The sequence below is a fragment of the Lithobates pipiens genome, unplaced genomic scaffold (assembly GCF_037356315.1).
Source record: "Lithobates pipiens isolate NorthernLeopardFrog02 unplaced genomic scaffold, aLitPip1_a1.2 Scaffold_3, whole genome shotgun sequence".
NCBI classification, from domain to species: Eukaryota; Metazoa; Chordata; class Amphibia; order Anura; family Ranidae; genus Lithobates; species Lithobates pipiens.
Genome location: NW_027507790.1, coordinates 236488601 through 236512360, shown reverse-complemented (window position 1 = coordinate 236512360; position 23760 = coordinate 236488601). Strand labels below are relative to the sequence as shown.

General features: G+C 41.8%; 1 protein-coding gene across 1 annotated transcript in view; it reads right to left on the bottom strand.

The window, feature by feature from the left end:
- CCBE1 (collagen and calcium binding EGF domains 1) overlaps window positions 1-23760 on the bottom strand; it is a 550252-nt gene that overhangs the window by 110674 nt on the left and 415818 nt on the right. The window contains exon 3 of the mRNA XM_077462907.1: window positions 3447-3499. Coding sequence (XP_077319033.1) covers window positions 3447-3499 — 53 coding nt within the window. The remainder of the gene's footprint in view (window positions 1-3446; window positions 3500-23760) is intronic.

Here is a 23760-nt window from a genome sequence, read left to right as displayed (position 1 = left end):
TCAAAAGGGAATTTTTGGAAAATCAAATAAGTTTTTAATTTATTTTCTCAGCTTTGTAAAGATGAGAAACCTAGTCCGGGGCAAAAGCGCGTAGCAGGGTCCAGTCCGTAAGTGTATGGTGAGACAGCTGTCAACACGAAGAAAAAAGGGAAAGACAGAAAATCTGATGCTCAGCAAGACGGTTTTCATGCCAAGTGCACCGCTTTTAACAGTTATGTTTCATATGATCTACCGCTTGACACTTCAGGGAGTTCAATGTAAGCTGGCAATGAAGTTTAATATGTTAGTTATGACTCAACCAGGGTATAGATGCCAAAGAAAGTTTTAACGCCTTAAACGCGCCGCTTTATCCACAGAGGCTCGGGAGAGAGCTTAGTGCATGAAGAGCTTTGGTTCAGGATCAGCAGAACTGAGCCTGCCAGCTGGACATTATGCTTGAGGGCACTGGAGGGGTTAATCTAAAAAATACACAGACGAGAGTGATGTAGGTTGGATAAAGTATATTTAAACCCAAGAACAAAAATGTATTATATTACAGCCTTTCAGTCCCTAGATAAGACGGCTGCAGTAGTGTTCTTTTTAAAGGCTTTTTGCCTTTTTTTCTACCTATTTATCCTGCCAGCAACCCAGTTCCTGTCCTAGGGTGACAACGTTTACAGGGAAACTGTATTGAATGCTTTTGCAAAATCCAGATACACCACATCCACAGGCCTTCCCCTATCTAAATGGCAGCTCACTTCCTCGTAGAATGTTATCAGATTGGTCTGGCAGGAACAATGCTTCGTAAACCCATGCTGATTACTACTAATGATACTGTTTTCATCAGGAAATTCTTGGCTATAGTCCCTTATCATCCCCTCCAATCGTTTATATACTATAGATGTAAGGCTGACTGGCCTATAGTTTCTAGGTATATGTCTCTGCCCTTTTTTGAATATTAGTACCATGTGGGCTTTTCTCCAATCAGCTGGTGCCACCCCTGTCTATATGCTGTCAATAAAGATTAGGAATAATGATCTGGTTAGAGTTCTTTGAGGACTCTCGGGTGTAAGCCACCCTGTCCTGGTGATTTATTTGTGTTACGCTTTTCTAGTCTTTTCTGGACACTGGCTTCTGTTAGCCACAAGGGTACCTCATGCGACGTGTTACTAACAATACTCTTGTGGTTGGTATACCCTTCCTTTTACTGTGTAAAATCTCATTAGAAGAAAGCATATACAGTAGTATAACCTGCACGGTTAAGGAGAGATCCCTGTATTTGCATGTGCCAATGTCATCGGCACATGCGCACTTAAGCAAACTGAAGCAATGGCACGTACATGCTGATGCTTTAGTTGTACCGTGCCGCTACCAGCGGCTCCCGCACGTATGCGCAGGAGTGACGTCATCTCGGCTCCGGCCAATCACAGCATTGGAGCCGCGATATCTGGAAGTAACACCCCAGAGAGATGTCGGCCACTGGAGAGGTGAACGAGGACCTCTGTGGGGGCTTCGATCTCAGGTAATTCTTAATGAGCTAGTATGCTATGCACACCACTTACATTACAGTCAATACTGCATACTAATCAAAGCTTTTACGTGTTAATTGTAGCCCTGATGAAGTTGGGCCCTTTGAACCCCCTGATATGTGCTGGATTTTTTCTTACATAAGAGACTGAATAAAATGAAATCTGGATTCTATATGTTATGGTTTTAGCACTTTCTTGTACACCCAATACCTACTCGAGCAAAGAGCTAACCTTCAGCCATAACTCCTGGGAGCACTGCCAATGGAGAATTGTTCCCTCTACACTGCCTAAGACCGGACTGAGAACACCTACTGCTTTAAGAGATCATATGACCCTTACCTTTTTTTCTACTTCCACCAATAAACACCTGACAGTTTCCAATCTTCCCCATCTATTCAAAACTAAATGAAAAGGTTTGGAATTTAGATATACTTCATGATGTTCAAATCTACTAAAGTAAGTCCACCTTTACATCTTAATTATAGATACAACAGCCACACCCTTAAAGCGGAGTTCCACCCAAAAGTGGAACTTCCACTTTAAGTACTCCTTACCCCCTGGCATGCCACATTTGGCATGTCATTTTTTTTGGGGGGAGGGAGCGGTACCTATTTTTGACAAGTACACAGCTCCCACTTCCGCTCGCTCCGCCTAGGCGACTCGAGCGGAAGTTCTCCTCTCCCCTCCCTCCCTGAAATCTTCTGGGACACGTCACACGTCCCAGAAGATTGCTCGGCCATTCAGGATGCGCAGCGTGACTCGTGCATGCGCAGTGCCCACCTGGCTGTGAAGCTGCAAGCTGTCACAGCCAGGTGCCCACACTAGTGATCCCGGCATCGGGGAGAGGCGAGGAGAGAATGGATAGTTCAGGTGGATGCATAGTTGGATCGTAGGACAGGTGAGTGTGTGTTTATTAAAAGTCAGCAGCTACGCTTTTTGTAGACGCTGATTTTTAATAAACACATAAATGGCTAGATCTTCGCTTAAAAAAGGGGGTGCTGTACATTTTGTACAGAATGACCCCCCCCCCCCCCCCCAAAAAAAATCAAATTTCCCTTTCCTGCATTTGGAGCTTCATTTTTAGTTACATACTGGTGGTGATGATAATGAGGGCAGACTGTTCCAGTTAGTAGTCAGTTTGAGAAAAGGCATGAAAATGGTTGCATTTGTTTCTCCTGAACCATAACAAGTCAAGAACCTTCAATAAAGTTTTCAGAAGCCTTGCAATACACATAGTTTATGTAAAGAGAATTTCTTTCAACAAAATTGGAGTTTCAGTCGTTATATGGTTTTGGATAGAAGCATGTTTAGGTCACCCACTAGCTTCCTATAACTACCCACCTCTCTGCCCCAATTTTCCATCCTCACCAGTCTTTCTCAACCGTTTTTACCCCAGAGGAACACCTTGAAATAATTTTCAGGTCTTGGGAAACCCTTGCTGAAATGAATCTATTGGTGGTCAGTGGAAAAAATGTCCCTTACATTGGTGACCAGTAGGAAGACCGTACTGTCCTTCCTGTACAGTGGTGGTCAGAATGATCTGCTTACAGACAACTATACATGTCATATATGTCATGAAGCTGGCTCTGACAAGTAGTGTTGGGCCCAGAACTATGCAGGCACCATAACATGGAATGTCAGTCATCCACAACTCAAGAAACCCCTAGCAGCCTCTGGAGGAGCCCTATGGTTCCATGGAAGCCTGGTTAAGAATGGCTAATCTAAACACTTGCCCATTAGTCATAGTGAGTAGGTCTTGGCCTGGCTCTTATTATTTCAAATCACAGAAAATGTATCTCATGTTTGACTTTAGAAGGACTGCCATAAGGAGTAAACTCAGCAATATTCATCCTGAACTGAACTGTTTTATTTCGAGTGGTCTTAGCCTTTAAATGGTATCATAAAAAAAAAAATCATGGTATTTCAAAAAGCGTTTACCTTCTGGAATGCATTGTCCAAGGACAAATTTATATCCTTTGCAACAGCTCTTCCTGAAAAGAAATAAATAAATGCATAAGTACAATGTCAAAATAATTATAACATTAACATAATATGACATGGCATAATAGAACAAATTATTTACATTTTTCATGAAACAATAAAACAAGCCACAGAAAAGCATAAACTGCAGTAAACAAATAAAACATTTGCATTTCATTAAAAAGAATAAAAGTTAAGAAATTATTAAGAATGCTTTGCAGTGCAAAACCTTAAAACTACTTACGCAATACAGCCGGAACATTTTTATTTCAATTCATCATATTGATTTAGATTTCAACACAACAAGCTGGCCATACTCTGTTACAGGCTAAATAAAGAAAAAAAAATCTAACAGATTCCATCATTTTTGCTAACCGGCACAGATGGACAAATCCCACTGCTGGTCTATTGTATTATATATTTTTTTGAATTCTTTAATTTAAGAAATATGAAGTATTACACTGCAAAGAAATCATAGAAGAAGTCTATTATATTATATAATATATTATAATAGACTATTGTATTCTAACAGTCACCATTTGTATGAATGCAGCCACTGACTGGTCAAAAACTTTCCAGCAGGCTCCTTCAACAAAAGTTGTTTGAACTGACACAAGTAATGGCGGGATCAGGTGCAGCAGTGAGAGCAGGTCAACAGGTGTGGTGGTGGGAAGAGGATGGAGCTATGGTGGTGGGAGCATGGGGAGGGCGACTGGCGTGAAGAAGCAGTTGTGGGGGGATTTTAGATTTTGTAGTATGGTGAGGGCACAGGGGTTGTAGTGAACGGGGGTGTGGGCACACTGGTGTTGGGGGGGGGGGGTGGTTGCAATCTTAAGAAGCAGATTTGGGGGTGGGAAAAGTAGGTTGGCTGTGTGAGCTGGCCATATATGGCTCAAATTTTTTACCTGCGGGTGGCCCTGTTGGCACCACCCGGTTCAACAAAAGTCAAATTTCCAATTATCAAAGGGATCAGGTGGAAATTGTCAGCTGAACAATTGAGTGGAAGGAGGAATCTCCTAGATCAGGGGTCTGCAAACTTTTTAAACAAGGGGCCAGTTTACTGTCCTTCAGGCATCAGGGGAGACGGACTGTGGCCACTGTAAGTAACAAATGTCCCTGCATCAGTGGGAGTAAACAATTTTTTGCTGGTGGAATTCCAGCCAGCAAAAGATTGAGAACAGGTTCTCAATCTTTCAGAAATATCTGATCGTCTGTAGCAATTCCGACGAGCAAAATTCCTACGCATGCTCGGAAACAATTTGACTCATGCTCGGAAGCATTGAACTTTATTTTCTCGGCTCGTCATAGTGTTGTACGTCACCACGGTCAAAAGTTCAGCAAACTTTTGTGTGACCGTGTGTATGCAAGCCAAGCGTGAGTGGAATTCCGTCAGAAAAAACATCCAAGATTTTTCCGACGGGAAAATCCATTCGTGTGTACTCGGCATAAGAGAAATTGTGCCCCATTGTTTGTGTCATTGGCTGGGAAGAATCATGCCCCATCCTTGTCACTGGGAGGAACTGTACTCCATTGTTGTTGTCATTGGTAGGAATTGTGCCCGTTTGTAGGTGTCAGTGGGGGGGGGGGGGGGGGGATTATGCCCCATTGTTGGCATCAGAAAATGAAATATTGCACCGAAGACCGGATAAAAGCAAGGAAAGGGCAGCATCTGGCCCCTGGGCCTCAGTTTGGAGACTGCTGTCCTAGATACTCTCCATGAGTATAAGGAAGATGTAAAAAAAAATGTAATATGGTGTCTGTTTTAGAAAAAGCTTTAAGGTACTTCCAGGTATGGGGCACATGTGACATTCAATACAACTTCCAAAATACAGTGCTCAGCAATTACAAAGCCAATCTTCAGGACAAAATGCTATGAATCGAGGGCAGCTCAGGTTCAGACCTATGCAGATTATTAGCAGCTGCATAGGATTTTCTGGACTGTATGATGATGGTTTGAGGCAATGAGAAGCAACAGTAAAGGCAAGAACTAGAGGATCTCTGCTGCAAAAGCTAAGGGTTGGTATTGTATATCTGTACTAGTACAATTATCCAATTCCTATTTTAATCCTAACCTTTTCCCTACTTATCCAATAACCCAAAGTAATAGGAAAAGAACTGCTGGGCTTGCTTATCAGGTGCACCAGGCTCATTTCCACTACAGGCACCTAGACACAGCCAGTGTTTAAAGCTGAATTTCAGGCAAGCAACTCCATTTAAAAATATAATATACAGTATACTGTATATGGGAGATATGTTACTCGCAAACCGAGTCAGAGTTTAAAAAAAAAAGTTGCTCGTCTTTCAAAAATGCTCCTTACAGTGATGGTCAATGGTAAGAATGCTCTTTATAGTGATGGTTACTGTGAAAAATGCCCCTAATAGTGGTGGTCACTGGGAAGAACGCCCCTTACAGTGGTGGTCAATGGGAAGAATGCTCCTTACAGTGATGGTCAATTGGAAGGATGCTCCTTATAGTGATGGTTAATGTAAAGAATGCCCTTCCTTTACAAATAGCTAAAAAGGCCAACTGATGTCAGTGATTACTTATCTGAGTCAGAAATTGTTCATTGCTCAGAGAACCACTAACAACCTCTGGAAGAACCCTAGTTGATAAAGGCTGGATTAGTACGCATCGCAAATTTAGGTTTTCTAAACCCCAATAACAGGAAAAAACTCATTATCAAAATAATAATTCCTATGTATTCTGGACAAAACCTTCTGCGTTCATAACACTGATAACATTTTTGTGAAGGTTGTTTGAAAATTGTGTTGAGTAAGTTATTTTCTATAGTCCAGTTTAGCCTTAATAAAAACAGTGAAAAATTCCAGCTGTTACAGAGACTTCATATCGATGAGTAGCTACAGCTGACGGTGAGACTTCTGGCCAGGCAAAACACGAACCTTACAGGAATGCAGAGACGGGGCTGAGAGGTATTAGGATGTTCCATCCAATTCTTTTATCATCGGGTTAAATGAAACACTTGTGCTACAGACAACATATTTAAGGCTTAATGTGACAAAGGCACATTAAAGAAGAACAGCTTTGAGATATTTTTTACAACCCTGGGAGCATTTATTCCAGAGGATCTAAAATGCCTGCTTTAACAACTGCAGCAAATCTTTCACACATTTATTTTCAAAGGTTAGCAAAACAGAGATCATAGATACTTAGGTCAATCTTTTGGAATGCCCAATGGGGCTACAGACTTACCACACCTATCCTCACGTATAGCCAAATCATAAAAATATAAAGAATAAAAACCTAATCTTCACGTATGAAAGTTTCAGGGCTCCATGGGATAAAAATGTTGCAGTCAATGGGTACCTAAAGAAGGGGGAGCAGGCAGCCATGCTTAAAGCAGAGTTCCACCCACTTTTACAAGGTGGTCTTACACTAAAGACCACCCCTTCACCCACCATTTTTGGATATCTATTTTGGCATAATCCAAAGAGTGTAGGGGTCAGGAGTGCATACTGCACAGAGGGAGGGGTCAGCAATGTGAAATGCAGGGGCCAGAAGTAGGTAACACACAGAGTGCAGGGGTCGAGAGTGCATAATACACAGAGTGCAGGGGTCAGGAGTGCATAACGCACAGAGTGCAGGGGGTCAGGGGTGCATTATGCACAGGGTCCATGGATCAGGACTACATAATACTCAGAGGGTAGAGGTCAGGAGTCTTTAATGCAGAGTGCAGCGGTCACCCAGAATAATTATAGCTATAATGATTTCTGACTTTTTGCTGCATGTACAGTATAATCTGGGTCTGTAACCCAGAAGAATTAAAAACTGTGATAACCAGGGAACCGGGGATTTTCATAAAGAGGTCAGCAATGATAGCTAGTTAGCTACGTTAGTCTTTATTGCTTTTATGGAATTGGACATGCCAGAAGGTTAGCCTGTGAAAATGGTCAGCTGCTTTGCTAACATGTACATGTTTATGTGCACAATTTTTACATGCATATCATTATCTTCGAAGGTGGAAACTGTTAGTGAAAGGCTACAGTCCAAATCAAAATTGGTGTGCCTGCCAAGGTTGAAATAGGGAGTAACAGACAACCAAAGCCAAATTACAATCATAGGGAAGGTCAGCGATAGCATACGGGTTAGGACAGGCCCTACAAATGGAACATCAAGACTCAATCCAAATCAGTCGCTTGAATAAATAAAGAATTCGTGCCACTGATCTGAATGAGTATGGCTCTGACATGACTTGTATTATTGAACTTTTTAAAGTTCTGGATAGAGTGGAGAAGCATTACAATTTCTATCAGTTTTTTATCTCTTTCTGAGGGAGTTCTGGGGAGAAGTCCCTTCACTGTCCCTCCCTATGACAACAAGACAAGGAGCGGAGTTGCCATTGGGACAGCATAGACAGAAATAAAAACATTGTCTCATGCTCTAATGCTTTCCTACTCAACTAAAACATTTTCTTTGTATTTGTCCTGTTTCAGGAAATTTTTCATCCTTTCTGAGCTCAACAGGAAGTGAAGGTACATTCCCTCAAAAGGGACGCAGCAACAAACCTGAAAGGGTCTCTCCTTGTTCTAGTCAAAAAACAAAAAACAAAAAAAAATGTAAAAAGTTGGGCTGTAATCATAGAAACGTCATCATAAAAAGAGCATTTGGGGTAAAGCAAAAAATTGTAACTAGAAGGAGTTAAACTAAGAATGGATGTAAGCAGACATGTCGTCATTGAGCATCACTGATACAAGCAGTTAAGTGTGTCAAATATGATGTTAACGTAATGGAAACCTAATGTTCTATCAAGAAGATAAAAAGGGAAGTATCCAATGGTGATCTATTGTCTCTGAAACCTTGGCTCATTGAAAGATCTGATTCCTATTACTTCTGATCTCAGGAAGTCTTTCAGAGGAACATGAACCACCCACAAATCACTTTCTATATAAATGTCTGCCATACAGGTGACATACACATGGAGAGCCCCAGCTTAAGAGGCACATGTTTTGCCAGGACACGTAGTGTCGATTTCAATGCAGGAGCCCTCTGTGCACATAAAAGGACCTCTTCATTCATCCATGGAGAGAAGTGCTTCAAGTCTCAGACTGAACTTATGCAGACACTTTTAACAGACCTGTTTATGGATTTTGCACTTTCAGATTTGTTCCTTGTCGGGTTGATGCCAAGAGGCTTCATATCATGAACTCTTTTCACTTCCAGCAGTCTTTCTGTTACCCTGTGGTAATACTGGATGGAATAAGGAGATGTATCAGGTAGTTGGCAGCCTAAGGTGTCAGTCCTATATTTTTGGCAGTGATCTACATCTCCAGTACTACTTGTTGGCTTCCTATCATCTATAAAGCTGACAACTTTCAGAAAGTTGCCCTTAACATACCTATATACACACCCTTTTACCCCTTTGCAGTAATGTTCAGGCCTACAGGAAAGTTACTTAGGGCTCAGACATTGCATTTTGGCAGAGGCAGGGGGTGTGCAGCTTCTATACAGTGAGGGGGTAAGGGTAACTTGGTTCACCATGACCTACACAACTCTTATTTTGTTTCAGGTTTTGGCACAGATGTAGTTTGAAGAATATACAAATGAACATATCAACACTTTAGCTATTGTATTGGAATCCTTACTTTATTGGTGCATTTACAGTACAGTACAGATACGCGTTTTGGACATATGGCTGTAGAAAGGACTACTTTAGTTGAAAATGCATAGCATTCCTGTGCTGCTTTTACAGTTGTTCCAATAAAGTACAAATGTTACAGTATCTTTGCAGGAGTGCCAATCTACACATTTGGGGATTCCAAAAAGGTTAGGGCCACAATCTGACCCACTACGATTTGGTCGATAGTACACAGCCTTGAGGTAGGCAGGTGAAGTCTGTTTTCACCACTGCGGGTGGTGCTCATCTGCAGCAGCAGTGCAGAGCTAGAGATAGTCAAGAGGAGCATGGTTCCTCTATTGTTTCCTAAATCACTAGGGCAGTGATCCAGTTAGATGCTGGCCACCTATGTTACTCTGGAGGCCATCTTATGTGTGGCAGAGTCTATTTAAAGCCCTGGCTCCTGGGTTTGACACACATTCTGCCTTGTGGATAGTGTAGGCACAGGTCACTGTTAGGCCGCGTACACACGGGCGGATTGTCTGCCCAACTTAATCCGCTGAACCATGTTTCAGCGGACAATCCGCTCGTGTGTGGGCTTCAGCGGACTTTTTCAGCGGACAGTCTGACGGACTAAGTCTTTCGAAATTTCCGTAATTTTGTCCGTCCAAACTTGGTTTTGACCGTCCAAACTTGGTTTCAGCGGACAGTCCGCTCGTGTGTAGGCAAGTTGGACGGACTAAGTATGGCGCATGCTCAGAAAGGATTTACACGGCCGAAGGTTGCATTGCAGTGTATTGGACGTCGTTTTTCTAGTCCCGTCGTACGTGCTGTACACGTCATCGCGCAAGCTTTCAGCGGACTGTCTGTTCATCGTGTGTGGTCAAGTCCGTTCATTCAAATGTTGGACGGACTGTCTGTCGGATTGTCTGACGAACTTAGTTGGGCAGACAATCCGCCCGTGTGTACGCGGCCTCACTCTCTTTGGATACCTTCCCATTTGGGCTTGGACTGGCCCTCCAGACAGACGCTGTCAGTTAAGCTGAGACCTGCTCCACTACACACTGTTGGCATCTGTGTTTGTGTTCCCAGTTAGGCTTCCTTCCCCCAGGCTTGTTGTGAACTATTTCTCCTATACTTCAATACAAGTTCCATTATTTGCACATGGACTGAGTGTGTGTTTTATTGCCGCTGCACCACACTTTACCTATCCACATGGGTGAGCTGTTACCTTGTGTACATTGAAGTATCTCTGCAATTTTTTTTTACATTTGCAATAGAAAGGTTTCTGTGCAAAGCAAAGTATTACCCTTTATCCCTTCCTGGGTTCTGCGCTGCTGTCTTAAGCAACTCTGTTAGGGAAAAACCTTCAGCATCAGACACTTTCAAATGTATTGGATGTCTGGCTCCTCTCTGCATGGTGTGGTTCCTTTCTTCAGCCGTATGTCACTATAGAACACAGTTGTCATGTAGGGCCTGGGGAAAGGAACCATGGTACTTAGAGGCTCATAAGGGGACAAGGTATCCGACATTCGCATAAGTGTTGGGTGCTGAAGATGTTTAAGCTGCTTGAGTTTCTGCATACAGCGTATACCAGTCTTTCTCAACTTTTTAAGTCCCTGAGAAACCCCTAAAATAATTTTAAGGTCTCGGGAAACAATACAAGGAACAGTTTTTCTCAGGGAACCATTACTTACACCAGTTTATCTGAGGTAATTTGGAAAATCCCCCCTACATTGGTGGCCAGCAGGAAAAATGCAACCCTACAGCGATGATTAGAATGCCACCTCAGACAAGCAAAAACATAATTGTAGTCATGATGCTGGCTTGGCCAAATAGCATTGGCTCTGGAACTATGCAGGCACCATCAAATGGGAGGTCAATCAATAAAAAACCCTTTCAACCTATGGAGGAACCCTAGTTAGGGATAGTTTGTGTATCCTAACATATGCACTCTCTCCCCACTTCCTCGCTGCAGAAGTCCACCCTAAGTAAGCTCTGGTCTCAGAGCTTACCCTTGTGCATGATGTCATTACACTTCCCCCCATCACATGATGGTGTTTGGGCCTGGTGACTGGCTGCTCAGGCCGAAGGACTGTCACATAAGTGAGGTCACATCCTCCCTCATCCCTGGAACTTCCACTTTATTAGAGTAATGGTGTAAGAGTTCCAATGTAGCAATGAGGGAATATGAAGAAGTGAGTATAAATTGCTAGGGTGGTGGACTGTCAGGAGGCAGTAGCACTTTGTAGAGTACAAAACACTGATGTATTTATAGGTTACCTAAGCACATTCCCAGACCATATTCAGGCATACACTTGATTGCTAACAACTACATAATAAAATACAAAAAATCTGAAATTCACATTACTGGTTAATCAGCCTCTTGGGTCTATTTGTAAAAAAAAAAGAAAAAGAAAAAATACTGTACAAATGTGACAAACATTTTCACAGCCGCAACAAGAAATATAATCATTTAATATGATCGTCAGTGCCATCTAGTGGGAATGATGCAGTATTTTTCCGGATTGAGGTATTTCAAGAAAAATAGTGCATTATGACCACTAAATGGTGCTGACGATCATAGTAAATAAAAATAGACCACTTTGTGTCACCTATACTATTTATTAAGCAGGCAAGCTGGTGTGCATTTTAAAAGCTTGCCAGTTGCCACCCATGCCAAGCATCCTCATTTCTAGTGAGTTCTACATTAAAACATTACAGAGTACAAAAAACTAATTATTTTGAAAGAGTGACCATGTCCCCTTAAATCACAGACCCAGCTTTGACCTTTGTTATTGGTGTGCCCTTTGCGTGTCTTGGCGTTTCATGGCAAAAAGATCAGAGACCTTGTACACTTCCAGTAAACACACAAGACTGGCTTAGAACAAAACATGCAGACTGGGTTTTGCCGCTGTGATCTCGGAAACCATTTCTGGGAGCATGGAGACCTTCAAAGACTTTTCAACAAAAAATAAATACACAAAAAATCAGAACATTCTTTCCAACGATCAGAATCTTGATTCAAACCTCATGCTCGGACTCCAGGTATTCTATTTTTGTTCACAGGGGTCAGAATTATAAAACTACAAGCAGGAATTCATCAGCTTAATGGAGAGTAATGGAATCCAGCGCGATTACCGGGAGATTTATCAATGGGGAATCACAATGTGCATCCAATTTAGGTTTGCCATAAAAAAATATTTATGAAACAGCAAAAATTTATCAATTACCCTTCTGTGGAGGAGATGAAAGTAAGGGCAGGTAAGTTTAACTTAACAGAATTGGGAAAAAGGGCTTTTAGTGAAAAGCCAATTCTGGCTGTAAAAAGGGATAGTAAACATAAATTATTTTACATTAAAAAGGCTTTCATAGCATCCATTATTTCAAATGATGTAAAAGCTACTAAAGATTATCAGAAGCTATGGTTGGTTATTTTTTGAATTCTGAAGGCATTTGGGCCATTAAAGAAGAAGAATAACCTAACGAAATGTATTCTTAAAAATCCCCACCCCCCTCCACTTACCTATCCTGCCTAACCTGTATAAAAGAGATCTATGCACTTACCTATTTGCAATCTGCTCCACGATCCTTCATCATTGCGTAAGTGCTTGAAAATGGCTAGGAATTCCATTAGCTGTGACGCCACCCATAGTCCCCATAGCCCAACAATTGTTGATGCTTCCCCTTCTCCCTTGTAGCAGTCACTTGTTGACACCCCCCCCCCTCTCCTGTTAATGTTGTTCTTCAAACAATAAACTGCATAAAAAGACAAACCCTAGCCTGATTTTTGTAGCCTGAGTGTATGGACTGGTTCTTAGGTGACTGGCAGCCTCTGTACTGCTGGGGAAAGACCAGTTATTACCAATGGCCCTTAAAGTGGAGTTCCACCCTAAAAAAAAATGTCATTCATGTGCATACAAAAAAAACAAAAAAACATTTGGAGAAATTATTTTTTTCCCACCTCTAAATGGCTGTTGCTAGGGGGTCCCTCATAGTCTTCCTCCCTCAGTGCCTGGGCTCTTGACGTCACTTCCTCCCTCGGCGCAGGAAGGGAGATCAGCTCTGCCCCCTCCCTCTTGTCAATTATCTGGGACACGTCTCAGGTCCCAGATGATTGCATGTCCAATCACGGCATGCAGCACCACATGTGCATCCACAGTGGGTGCCCGGCTGTGAAGCCACAGCCGGGCACCCACAGTTACAATGCCGGCACCGCCGAGTGAAGGGGGGAGAAGAGCGGGGCTTCGATCCCTCACATCACTGGACCCTGGGGCAGGTAAGTATCCGATTATTAAAAGTCAGCAGCTGAAGTACTTGTAGCTGCTGACTTTTCATTTTTATTTTTTTTAAGCGGAGCACCACTTTAAGGAGGTAGCTCAGCCATTCACAGGAAGCTTTGTATTTTATGAATAAGTACAAGCTCTAATTGGCTTAGGTGGAGAGGTAGGCAGATGATGTCACACTCTCCACCTCAGCCAATCAGATGAAGCTTTGTATTAATTCATAAAAATGCTAAGCTTCCTGTGAATGGCTGATCAGGACTTCTTTTTGTTTCGGCAGCAGATGGCAAGCTATACATGCCCCCATTAGGGAGATTCAAAGCTCTCTATCTGTTTACCATCATCAGTGAAGATGAAAGCAAAAAAAAAATCCCAAATTTTATATTGTCCCCACAACAATATTAAAGCAGATATGTTGCAATAGGAACACCACTACCAAGGATTCCCTCACTTTGGAGGAATTTCCTCTCACCTCTGGTTTTGTTTTTTTTTGACAGAAAGCGAGAGGAGATTTTACCCGGACGAGGTGGCAAAAAAAAAAAAGACTCTATCCAAAACTATATCCAAAATGAAAAAAAAAAGAATTGTTGTCAGTTCTACTTTGAGCATTTATGGAGTATATAAAATATGCATCATGTCCAGAGCCCTAGGAAATATATATATATATATATATATATATATATATATATATATATATTTTTTTTTATGATAGTTTCTTAAAATGCCAGTTAATTGTTAGCTGCTCGTGAAATGATTGCGCCTGTAAAAAAAACTTGGAAAATACAAACTGTTAAAAGGTACTTTAAGAAAAATTTGGAAAACAAATCTGCGATACAACTATTGTTTCAGGTTTGGCTAAACACCAAATGCACTCCTCTTCTCTGTTGTTTTGTGTTGTTTTTCTATAAAGTATATCATTATTACACTCACACATGCCTAAAACAGGTCTGCAATGGGTGTAAAGTATGCATTCAAAAGTGACAAGAATCTGCTTCGGTTCGCAGGAAATATGATGTCATGAACAGTTCTGGAGCTTCAAAAGCTTCTGACGCCAAATGCTTATTCATCCAGCATGTTTCCGTGCACAAACCATAACACGGTCCCGGTACAGTGACAGCCATGAGCTGTCCAATGTCGTAACTTTAGCAGAGGGCTCTTCACCGCAACGTGCACTTGGTGTTACAATTAACAAAAGATGCTAATTAGATCCATACAGGTCCAATGGGAACACAACATCATAGTTTGCCAAATGCCCCTTGCTGTGCTTCTTAAAGTGGACATTTTAGTCGTTTCTAAACATGTTAATATATTTAGCCACAGTATAACTTTTCAGAAAAGGCTTTTCGTTTACCATTAAAGCAGAATAAAACCCAAAAGCAAACATTTATTATACTGCAACTTATCAATTCCTAGATATGATGGCTGCATCCGTTTTCTTTTTTAGGCTTTCTTTCTTCTATTTTCATCTGGTGACCAAGCCAATGAGTTTATTGCTTTTCACAAGAACAAGCTCTCCAGCAGAATGTATCGGGGAGAGACAAACCATTTAACACTAGCAGGGGTACTTGCAATGATTAGCTTTTATTTATTTATGTAAAAACCTTTATCCCAAAAGGAACAATGGACGTGTGTTACAGTGCAGCATAACACATGTGTTGTGGTGCAGGGCACTGCCAAATACTGATGCATTCAAAGAATAAGTGGATTGCATTGCACCAACATATTTAATGTGTGTTGCATATGCAGTGCCTTAAAAAAGTATTCATACTCCTTGAGATTTTCACACATTTTGTCATGTTATAACCAAAAATGTAAATGTATTTTATTGGGATTTTATGTGATAGACCAACACAAAGTGGCACATAATTGTGAAGTGGAAGGAAGATGATAAATGGTTTTCAACATATTTTACAAATAAATATGTGAAAAGTGTGGTGTGCATTTGTATTCAGCCCCCCCAAGTCAATACTTTGTAGAACCTCCTTTCACTGCAATTACAGCTGCAAGTCTTTTTGGGGATGTCTCTACCAGCTTTGCACATCTAGAGAGTGACATTTTTGCCCATTCTTCTTTGCAAAATAGCTCAAGCTCTGTCAGACGGAGAGCAATTTTTAAATCTTGCCACAGATTCTAAATTGGATTTAGATCTGTACTTTGACTGGGCCATTCTAACACATGAATATGCTTTGATCTAAATGGTGTTGCGCTCCGACTACTTAGATCTAATTAAATTAACATGTACTCAAGTGACAACCAAAACAGAAATAAACTAAAATGTGAAACTGCATGTTTAAATAAGCTCAGACAATGTGCATAAATATTAAAGTGCAATAAACCAGGTCACATTGTGCGCTTGACAAAAAACTTGATATGAAAAATCCTCTATAGATGACAGTGAGATGATATTAAGTATATATCCAAATATATAAATGATATGAAAAAAAAAAAAAAAAAAAAAAAAAAAAAAAAAAAAAAAAAAAAAAAAAAAACACAACTGAGTGTCGTTATAAAAGTGCAAAACAGATCAAAGAATACACAAAATACTAATAATCCATGTGTAGTGTATCACGTGTCTGAACAAAATACTAATAGTCCATAAGCAGTGAAATGTGTGTTTGAGCAAAAATTCCAAAAACAAAAATAAGGTGAACTATAGTTATATGGAGAGCATATCCATTTAGTGATAAAATGCGTCCATTTGATGATCAACAAGGCAGTATCCTGCGTGCTCCAAAAGCAGGGGGTGGATTCCACCAGTGCTCCTATGCGTATAATATCCTCACACTAGGTGCAGTAATTACCTTACCTTACTGCTGTAAGGTAAACAGCATTTCCAAAGTGACGCTTGTTGTCCAATGTAGGTTCAGTAGGTGATGTAATCCTGGACTCTCATTCACCATGGGCACGTTGTAACATGCAGAGAAAGCAAGGGGAACACTCCAATAGTGAAGTACGTATTCACAATTTATTGGGTATAAAACGAAGGTAAGGTACTCACATTTAAAACAATAATAAAAGCACAACTTAAACGAACGCGTGTCACGTTCGCGCTTCCGGACGTCACTTCCGGTGTCCTTACTGGCCAATTGTGTTCCTACGCGTATCGTCAAATGACTTCATTCCCTGATGAAGTCATTTGACGATACGCGTAGGAACACAATTGGCCAGTAAGGACACCGGAAGTGACGTCCGGAAGCGCGAACGTGACACGCGTTCGTTTAAGTTGTGCTTTTATTATTGTTTTAAATGTGAGTACCTTACCTTCGTTTTATACCCAATAAATTGTGAATACGTACTTCACTATTGGAGTGTTCCCCTTGCTTTCTCTGCATGTTACAACGTGCCCATGGTGAATGAGAGTCCAGGATTACATCACCTACTGAACCTACATTGGACAACAAGCGTCACTTTGGAAATGCTGTTTACCTTACAGCAGTAAGGTAAGGTAATTACTGCACCTAGTGTGAGGATATTATACGCATAGGAGCACTGGTGGAATCCACCCCCTGCTTTTGGAGCACGCAGGATACTGCCTTGTTGATCATCAAATGGACGCATTTTATCACTAAATGGATATGCTCTCCATATAACTATAGTTCACCTTATTTTTGTTTTTGGAATTTTTGCTCAAACACACATTTCACTGCTTATGGACTATTAGTATTTTGTTCAGACACGTGATACACTACACATGGATTATTAGTATTTTGTGTATTCTTTGATCTGTTTTGCACTTTTATAACGACACTCAGTTGTGTTTTTTTTTTTTTTTTTTTTTTTTTTTTTTTTTTTTTTTTTTTTTTTTTTTTTTTTTTTTTTTTTTTTTTTTTCATATCATTTATATATTTGGATATATACTTAATATCATCTCACTGTCATCTATAGAGGATTTTTCATATCAAGTTTTTTGTCAAGCGCACAATGTGACCTGGTTTATTGCACTTTAATATTTATGCACATTGTCTGAGCTTATTTAAACATGCAGTTTCACATTTTAGTTTATTTCTGTTTTGGTTGTCACTTGAGTACATGTTAATTTAATTAGATCTAAGTAGTCGGAGCGCAACACCATTTCTTAATCACTATCACTTAATCTGGGGAGGGTGTATACCCCTGCCGGTGTTTTGCTGCAACCCCACTAGTTTTAGGACACATTGGTAGGCGCGAGAATACTTTTACTCTCATGCTTTGATCTAAACCATTCCATTGTAGCTCTGGCTGTATGTTTAGGGTCGTTGTTCTACTGCAAGGTGAACCTTCACCCCAGTCTCAAGTGTCTTGCAGACTTTAACAGGTTTTCTTCTAAGATTGCCCTGTATTGGGCTCCATCCATCTTTCCATTAACTCTGACCAGCTCCCCTGTCTCTGCTGAAGAAAAGCATCCCCACAACATCATGCTGACACCGCCATGTTTCACGGTGGGGTTGGTGTGTTTGTGGTGATGTGCAGTGTTAGTTTTCTATCACACATAGCGTTTTGCTTTTAGGCAAAAAAGTTCAATTTTGGTCTCATTTGACCAGAGCACCTTCTTCCACGTGTTTTCTGTGTCCCCCACATGGCTTCTTGCAAACTGCAAAAGGGACTTTTTATGGCTTTCTTCTTGAAACTCTTCCATAAAGTCCAGATTTGTGGAGTGCCCAACTAATAAGTGCCCTGTGGACAGATTCTCCCACTTGAGCTGTGGATCTCTGGAGCTCCTTGAGAGTTACCATGGGCCTCTTGGCTGCTTCTCTGATTAATGCTCTCCTTGCCTGGCCTGTCAGTTTAGGTGGACGGCCATGTCTTGGTAGGTTTGCAGTTGTGCCATACTCTTTCTATTTTCGGATGATGGATTGAACAGTACTCCATGAAATATTCAAAGCTTGGGATATTTTTTAGAACCTAACCCTACATTGCTTTTTTTCAGAATTGGCGCTCTTTTTTTGTTTATAGCGCAAAAAATAAAAACCGCAGGGGTTATCAAATACCACCTAAAGAAAACTCTATTTGTGGGAAAAAAAGGACGCCAATTTTGTTTGGGAGCCACGTCGCACGGCCGCGCAATTGTCAGTTAAAGCAATGCAGTGCCAAATCGCAAAAAGTGCTCTGGTCTTTGGCCAGCCAAATACTCAGGGGCTGAAGTGGTTAAATTAAACACAGGTGGACTCTATTTAGATGTACCACTTTGTGTTGGTCTATCACATAAAATCCCAATAAAATATATTTACATTTTTGTTTGTAACATGACAAAATGTGGAAACTTTCAACGTTTTTTCAAGGCACTGTAGTTAGTCTGGTTGAAAAACATAAGTCCATCTAGTTCAACCAATAATATATAAAATCTTATATAGATACAAAAAAACTTCCTAATCTCCCAAGAGGCAATCAGACATTCCCCGGAATAACTTTACCTATAAATGTTGGTATCCAGTTATATTGTGTACATTTAGGAAATGTTTTTTTACAGCAATCTACTGAGCTGGCCAGAACCAACTCTTGAGGCAGTCTATTCCACATTTTCACAGCTCTTACAGTGAAGAAACCTTTCCATATTTGGAGATTAAATCTCTATTCCGACAGATGTAAAGAGTGCCCGTTTGTTCTCTGGGATGACCTTAAAGTGAATAACTCAACACCAAGTTCACTATATGGGCCACTTATGTATTTGTACATGTTGATCATATCCCCCCCTTAATCTCCTTTTCTCAAGAAAGAAAAAATTCAGTTCCACTAATCTTTCCTCATAGCTGAGCTCCTCCATGCCTCTTATCAGTTTGGTTGCCCTTCTCTGCACTTTCTCCAGTTCCGGTTGCCTTCATGCATCTCATTGATGTGAGTGGGCCCTAAAAATGAAAGTAAAATTCTTAAAATGGCAATTTACAGTACAGGGTGGCACAGGATTTAAGGCTTACGGTGACCCTGCTGTCGTCTCTTGGAACAGCCTGGATATTATGGGAGAATGGCAGCGTGGGGGTCTGTGTCAAGCTGGCTTATGATAAATAATGGAAGCCTGGCAGATACTACTCCAATCCTGGTCTGCCAGCACCCATCCCAAGTGGCTCTGCAAGGTTCACCAAAGAGTGTATATACTGCGGTACAAACTGGGCAGCTGAAACAATGGCTCCTGCTGTTTTATATCAAGAATCTGTTTTATATCAGGAACCTGGCAGTACACATCGCCTACTGGCAGTATGCTATTTTTATATTTTATATTTTTAGTACATATTCATTTTGCACTGCAAATTTAGAAAAAAATTACATGACTGAATATGTTTTAAATTTAACACATTTCATGCAAAGGAAAGTTTCAGATAAAGTATAAAGCATTAGACCAGCCTTTCTCAACCTTTTACAACACAGGGGGACCCTTGAAAGAACATTCCGGTCTCAAGGAACCCCTGCTTAAAAATACTTTATCTATTGTATCTCATGATACATTAGTGTGATAGTCCATGGAAAGAATGCTCCCTATACTTGTGGTTAGGGATGAGCTTCGAGTTCGAGTCGAACTCATGTTCTACTCGAACATTGCCTGTTCGCCTGTTCAGCGAACAGTGAACAATTTGGGCTGTTCGCAGCAAATTCGAAAAGCCAGAACACCCTATACAAGTCTATGGGAGAAATCTAAAGTGCTCATTTTAAAGGGTAATATGCAGGTTACTGTCCTAAAAAGTGTTTGGGGACCCGGGTCCTGCCCCAGGGGACATGGATCAATGCAAAATAAGTGTTAAAAACGGCCTTTTTTTTCAGGAGCAGTGATTTTAATAATGATTAAAGTGAAACAATAAAAGTGTAATATTCCTTTAAATTTCGTAGCTGGGGGGTATCTATAGTATGCCTGTGAAGGGGCGCATGTTTCTGCTGCTTAGAACTGTCCCTGCACAAAGTGTCATTTGTGCAGGAAAAAAAGTCTTTTAAAATCACTTGCGGCTATATTGTCGGCTCCCCGTAATACAGAGAACACTCAATGAGTGTTCTCTGTATTAGCCGACAATTCATTCATTCATTGATAAAAAAAAAAAAAAAAAGCGTGGGGATTCCCCTAAATTCAATTACCAGGCCCTTCAGGTCTGACATGGATATTAAGGGGAACCCCGTGTCAAATTTAAAAAAAAATTGACGTGGGGTCCCCCTAAATATCCATACCAGACCCTTCAGGTCTGATATGGATATTAAGGGGAACCCCGCATCAAATTTTTAAAAAAATTGACGTGGGGTCCCCCTAAAAATCCATACCAGACCCTTTATCCGAGCACGCAACCTGGCAGGCCGCAGAAAAAGAGGGGGGGCGAGAGAGCGGCCCCCCCTCCCTCCTGAACCGTACCAAGCCACATACCCTCAACATTGGGAGGATGCTTTGGGGGTCTGTGACCCCTCAAAGCACCTTGTCCCCATGTTGATGAGGACAAGGGCCTCATCCTCACAACCCTGGCCGGTGGTTGTGAGGGTCTGCGGGCGGGGGGCTTATCAGAATCTGGAAGCCCCCTTTAACAAGGGGACCCCCAGATCCTGGCCCCCCCTGTTTGAAATGGTAAGGGGGTACAAAAGTACCCCTACCATTTCACAAAGAAAGTGTCAAAATGGTTAAATAAGACAAACACACTTTTGAAAAATTCCTTTATTAAAAATAAAAAAAAGATTCCAGCGGTGCTAATCCACTCTTGCTATCCAGCGACGGATCTCCGGGGTCCAGCGATGGATGATCATATCCAGCGACGGGGGATCTCTCAGTCCAGCGCTGTCCATACATCCTTCTTCTGTCTCCACTGCGGAGACTGCGGAGATCCCAGCGCTGACGTTTCTTATATTAGGAGGACGGGCCACCCGTCACCTGACCCCGCCCCTCTGACGCTGGAGAGGGAAGCCAGGGGTTCCCCGGTGACGTGTGGGTGACCCCGCCCCCTCTGATGTAACGCAGGTTTCCGTTACTTCAGAGGGGGCGGGGTCACCCATACGTCACTGGGGAACCCCTGGCTCCCTTCACCAGCGTCAGAGGGGGCAGGGTCAGGTGATGAGTGGCCCCGCCCTCCTAATATAAGAAACGTCAGCGATGGGATCTCCGCAGTGTCTCCGCAATGGAGACAGCAGAAGGATGTATGGACAGCGCTGGACTGAGAGATCCCCCGTCGCTGGATATGATCATCCATCGCTGGACCCCGGAGATTCGTCGCTGGATAGCAAGAGTGGATTAGCACCGCTGGAATCTTTTTTTTATTTTTTTTATTTTTAATAAAGGAATTTTTCAAAAGTGTGTTTGTCTTATTTAACCATTTTGACACTTTCTTTGTGAAATGGTAGGGGTACTTTTGTACCCCCTTACCATTTCAAACAGGGGGGGCCGGGATCTGGGGGTCCCCTTGTTAAAGGGGGCTTCCAGATTCTGATAAGCCCCCCGCGCGCAGACCCTCACAGCCACCGGCCAGGGTTGTGAGGATGAGGCCCTTGTCCTCATCAACATGGGGACAAGGTGCTTTGAGGGGTCACAGACCCCCAAAGCATCCTCCTAATGTTGAGGGTATGTGGCCTGGTACGGTTCAGGAGGGAGGGGGGGCCGCTCTCTCGTCCCCCCCTCTTTTCCTGCGGCCTGCCAGGTTGCGTGCTCGGATAAAGGGTCTGATATGGATTTTTAGGGGGACCCCCACGTCAAATTTTTTTTTTATTTGATGCGGGGTTCCCCTTAATATCCATATCAGACCTGAAGGGTCTGGTATGGATATTTAGGGGGACCCCCACGTCAATTTTTTTTTTTATTTGACACGGGGTTCCCCTTAATATCCATGTCAGACCTGAAGGGCCTGGTAATTGAATTTAGGGGAACCCCCACGCTTTTTTTTTTTTTTTTTATCAATGAATGAATGAATTGTCGGCTAATACAGAGAACACTCATTGAGTGTTCTCTGTATTACGGGGAGCCGACAATTTAGCCGCAAGTGATTTTAAAAGACTTTTTTTCCTGCACAAATGACACTTTGTGCAGGGACAGTTCTAAGCAGCAGAAACATGCGCCCCTTCACAGGCATACTAAAGATACCCCCCAGATACGAAATTTAAAGGAATATTACACTTTTATTGTTTCACTTTAATCATTATTAAAATCACTGCTCCTGAAAAAACTGCAGTTTTTAAAACTTTTTTTTGCATTGATCCATGTCCCCTGGGGCAGGACCCAGGTCCCCAAACGCTTTTTAGGACAGTAACTTGCATATTACCCTTTAAAATGAGCACTTTAGATTGTGAACGTTCGAGTCCCATAGACTTTAATAGGGTTCTAAAGTTCACACGAAGTTTAGGTCTGTTTGCAGGTTCTGGTGGGAACCGAACAGGGGGGTGTTCGGCTCATCCCTACTTGTGGTCTTTGGGAAGATTTACCCCCTTACAGATAAATAAAAAATTCAATGGGTGTCAATGGGAACTTATCTGAGAGTAAAAAAATGCTCATTGCTCAAGGAACCTTTAGTGGAAGAAATCTAGGGTTCCATGAAACTTTGGTTGTGAAACTCTGGAATAAACCCTTCTTTAAGTTTTGATTGCCATCTATGGAGCTTCCCCCCTTTAAGTTGTCCTGCTTGATCATTGTCATCGAAAAAAAAAGTCAGTGGAAATCCCAGATTTTTGAGTTGTGACAACATCAGGAGGTGAGGGCAAGCCATCCAGTGGGAACAAATGTTCTGGTGACGATTGTCTAAGGGCGAGTCCGTTCATTTAAAAAGTACAGCGGATAGTACGGCGGACTTAGTGCGCCGTATTAGTCCGCTGAAAAAGTGCCGTGTGTGGGCAAGTAGCTCGTTCGGAAAGTCCGGCGGAAAGTTTGCCAGACTAAGTCCGCCGGATAGTCTGCTACGTGTGTACGTGGCATAAGACTGGAATTCCCTTCACTTAAAGTGGAAGTTCAGTCAAACAATAGATATTTTTAAAACTACTCCCAACACCATTATGAGCCTATTCTATCTACCAAGTGAAAGGAAAGATCTGTATATTTACCTAATCTGAGGGTGCTCCTGTCACATGATCGGGTCTTTAGTGTAGAGAAGGGACAGCCAACAACGGATGCTCCACAGTAAGCCTATGGGTGACATCATCACCCAGGCTTCACAGCTTTGTCAGTGATCTCTCCTCTTCTCTGAAGTCGGATCATGTGACTGGACTGGAGCACCCTTAGCATATACAGATCTTTCCTTTAAAGGGTAGCTAGAATAGCCTTAGAATCGGGGTGGGAGTAGATTTAAGTATAGTTAAAGTGAACTTCCACTTTAAGGGTCAAAACTCATTTGTGATGTGGTAGATTGCAGTAATGTATGCATTTGTGTGCATTTTGACACACATTGCATTCATTTTGAATGACAACATACTTAGCAGAGGCGTAAGTAGGTAAGTAAAGCCTTCAGGTCCTCAGTGCAAGAAATCGTGAATGCCGCCTGTCTCCTCAGCACGGCTCTG